This window comes from Mandrillus leucophaeus, unplaced genomic scaffold, assembly GCF_000951045.1.
Source record: "Mandrillus leucophaeus isolate KB7577 unplaced genomic scaffold, Mleu.le_1.0 Scaffold681, whole genome shotgun sequence".
Lineage (NCBI taxonomy): Eukaryota > Metazoa > Chordata > Mammalia > Primates > Cercopithecidae > Mandrillus > Mandrillus leucophaeus.
Window position 1 is genome coordinate 955,156 of NW_012107375.1, and position 1,601 is coordinate 956,756.

At 52.8% G+C, this 1,601-nt stretch overlaps 1 protein-coding gene across 1 annotated transcript in view; it reads left to right on the forward strand.

Annotated features, from left to right (window-relative positions):
* Positions 1-1,601, forward strand: part of LOC105555372 (long-wave-sensitive opsin 1) — a 14,698-nt gene that overhangs the window by 6,770 nt on the left and 6,327 nt on the right. The window contains exon 3 of the mRNA XM_012002287.1: positions 559-727. Coding sequence (XP_011857677.1) covers positions 559-727 — 169 coding nt within the window. The remainder of the gene's footprint in view (positions 1-558; positions 728-1,601) is intronic.

Genomic DNA, 1,601 nt, shown 5'->3' on the forward strand with positions numbered 1-1,601 from the left:
GGTGGCCAAGAGGGCGAGAAGTGGTAACAGGGCTCCTGTGGGTGAACAGGCACTGGCCACTGTGTCTGTGGCTCTGGCTTCCCTTTTGGTGCTGGATGTGTGGAGGTTGAGGACAGAGCTCCCTGAGTTCTGTTCCCAGATTCGAGATTCTAAGACTGGGTTGGCAAGAAACCCGCTGGCCAAACTGGGAGCTCTAAGCTCCTGCTCCAGAGGGAGAGCAACAGAGGTTTAAGAGGAAAGAAAGAAAGGGGGAGGAGAGGAGGAGAACAGAGGAGCAGAGAGTAAAGCGCTGGGGTCAGTGGGGAAGCAAGGCGGGAGGAGAGGCTGAATGACATGGGGAAGGAAGTGGAAAGCAGGAGTTAGAGAAACAAGCTGACCCAGAGACCTGCTCACCCTGGACCTGAAAACACTCTTTGGAGACTTAGGTTTTACAGCTGGGTGGGAGGACACCTCCTGATTTTGAAAGCGTTCGGCTGGTCGGGGAAGGGAGCAGTGACATTGAAGGCTGTTCCACCTTTGCTTCGGCACAAAGCCCTCATCTGTCTGCTCTCCCTGTAGGGATCACAGGTCTCTGGTCCCTGGCCATCATTTCCTGGGAGAGGTGGCTGGTGGTCTGCAAGCCCTTTGGCAACGTGAGATTTGATGCCAAGCTCGCCATCGTGGGCATTGCCTTCTCCTGGATCTGGTCTGCTGTGTGGACGGCCCCGCCCATCTTTGGTTGGAGCAGGTAAGGGTGCAAGGGCGCAAGATGGAGTGGGCAGGGTCAGACTCTGTGACCTTAAGGCAAATCACTTCCTTTCTCTGGGCACCTCTGAGCATGCAACGTCTATCAATGTATGAATGTGGCTGCAACATAGAAATGGATCTGTGGTCCCCGAACCTCTGGAAACATGTTTGTCCCAAGCACTATCGGGTCACAGGAGCACATGGAGCTCGGGCCATCAACACAGCTGTCAGTGAACAGACAGTGTGTTTGCATTCCAGGTCTCTTTCTTGCACATGCTGCCCCACCCCGCCCCCCACCTTTCAGAGGCTGCTTGGGTCATAGATCCACCTGGGCCTGCAGAGCACATGTCCTGGCCAGGCCAAGCAAGTGGCTCAAATGTTTGATTGGGAGGGACTGGATGGACAGCATTTCACTGTTTTATCAACAAGCCCGTGAACAAGTTCTCGTGGTGTTTGGAGAGGGAATGTTCTTTTTTTGGGAACGTTCCATCATTCTGGGAAACAAACCTTGTGAAAGCCTGTCTCTGTCTCCCACCCTCCTCATGCCGCCATGCCCCACACAGTTGCCTGTTATCAAACATGTGTGGCGAGCTGACCCTGGTGGAGGCTCTCCCGCGGGTTATCTCATTTAATCCTTCAGGCCACCCAGTGAGCAGGGCCTTTTATTTCAGTCATGGCCTAGCTGACCTCAGATAAAAGACTCAGCTCTTCACAGGTGTTCTCAGAAGGTCAGGGCAAGATGCAACCTCACACTCCGTTTGTAAAAAGGGGGAGTGATTGGGTAGATGAAAATGTTCTGGAAGCAGATAGTGGAGATGTTTGCACAGCATCGTGAATGTACCAAAGGTCATAATGGTACTTTTTCTTTTTTTTTT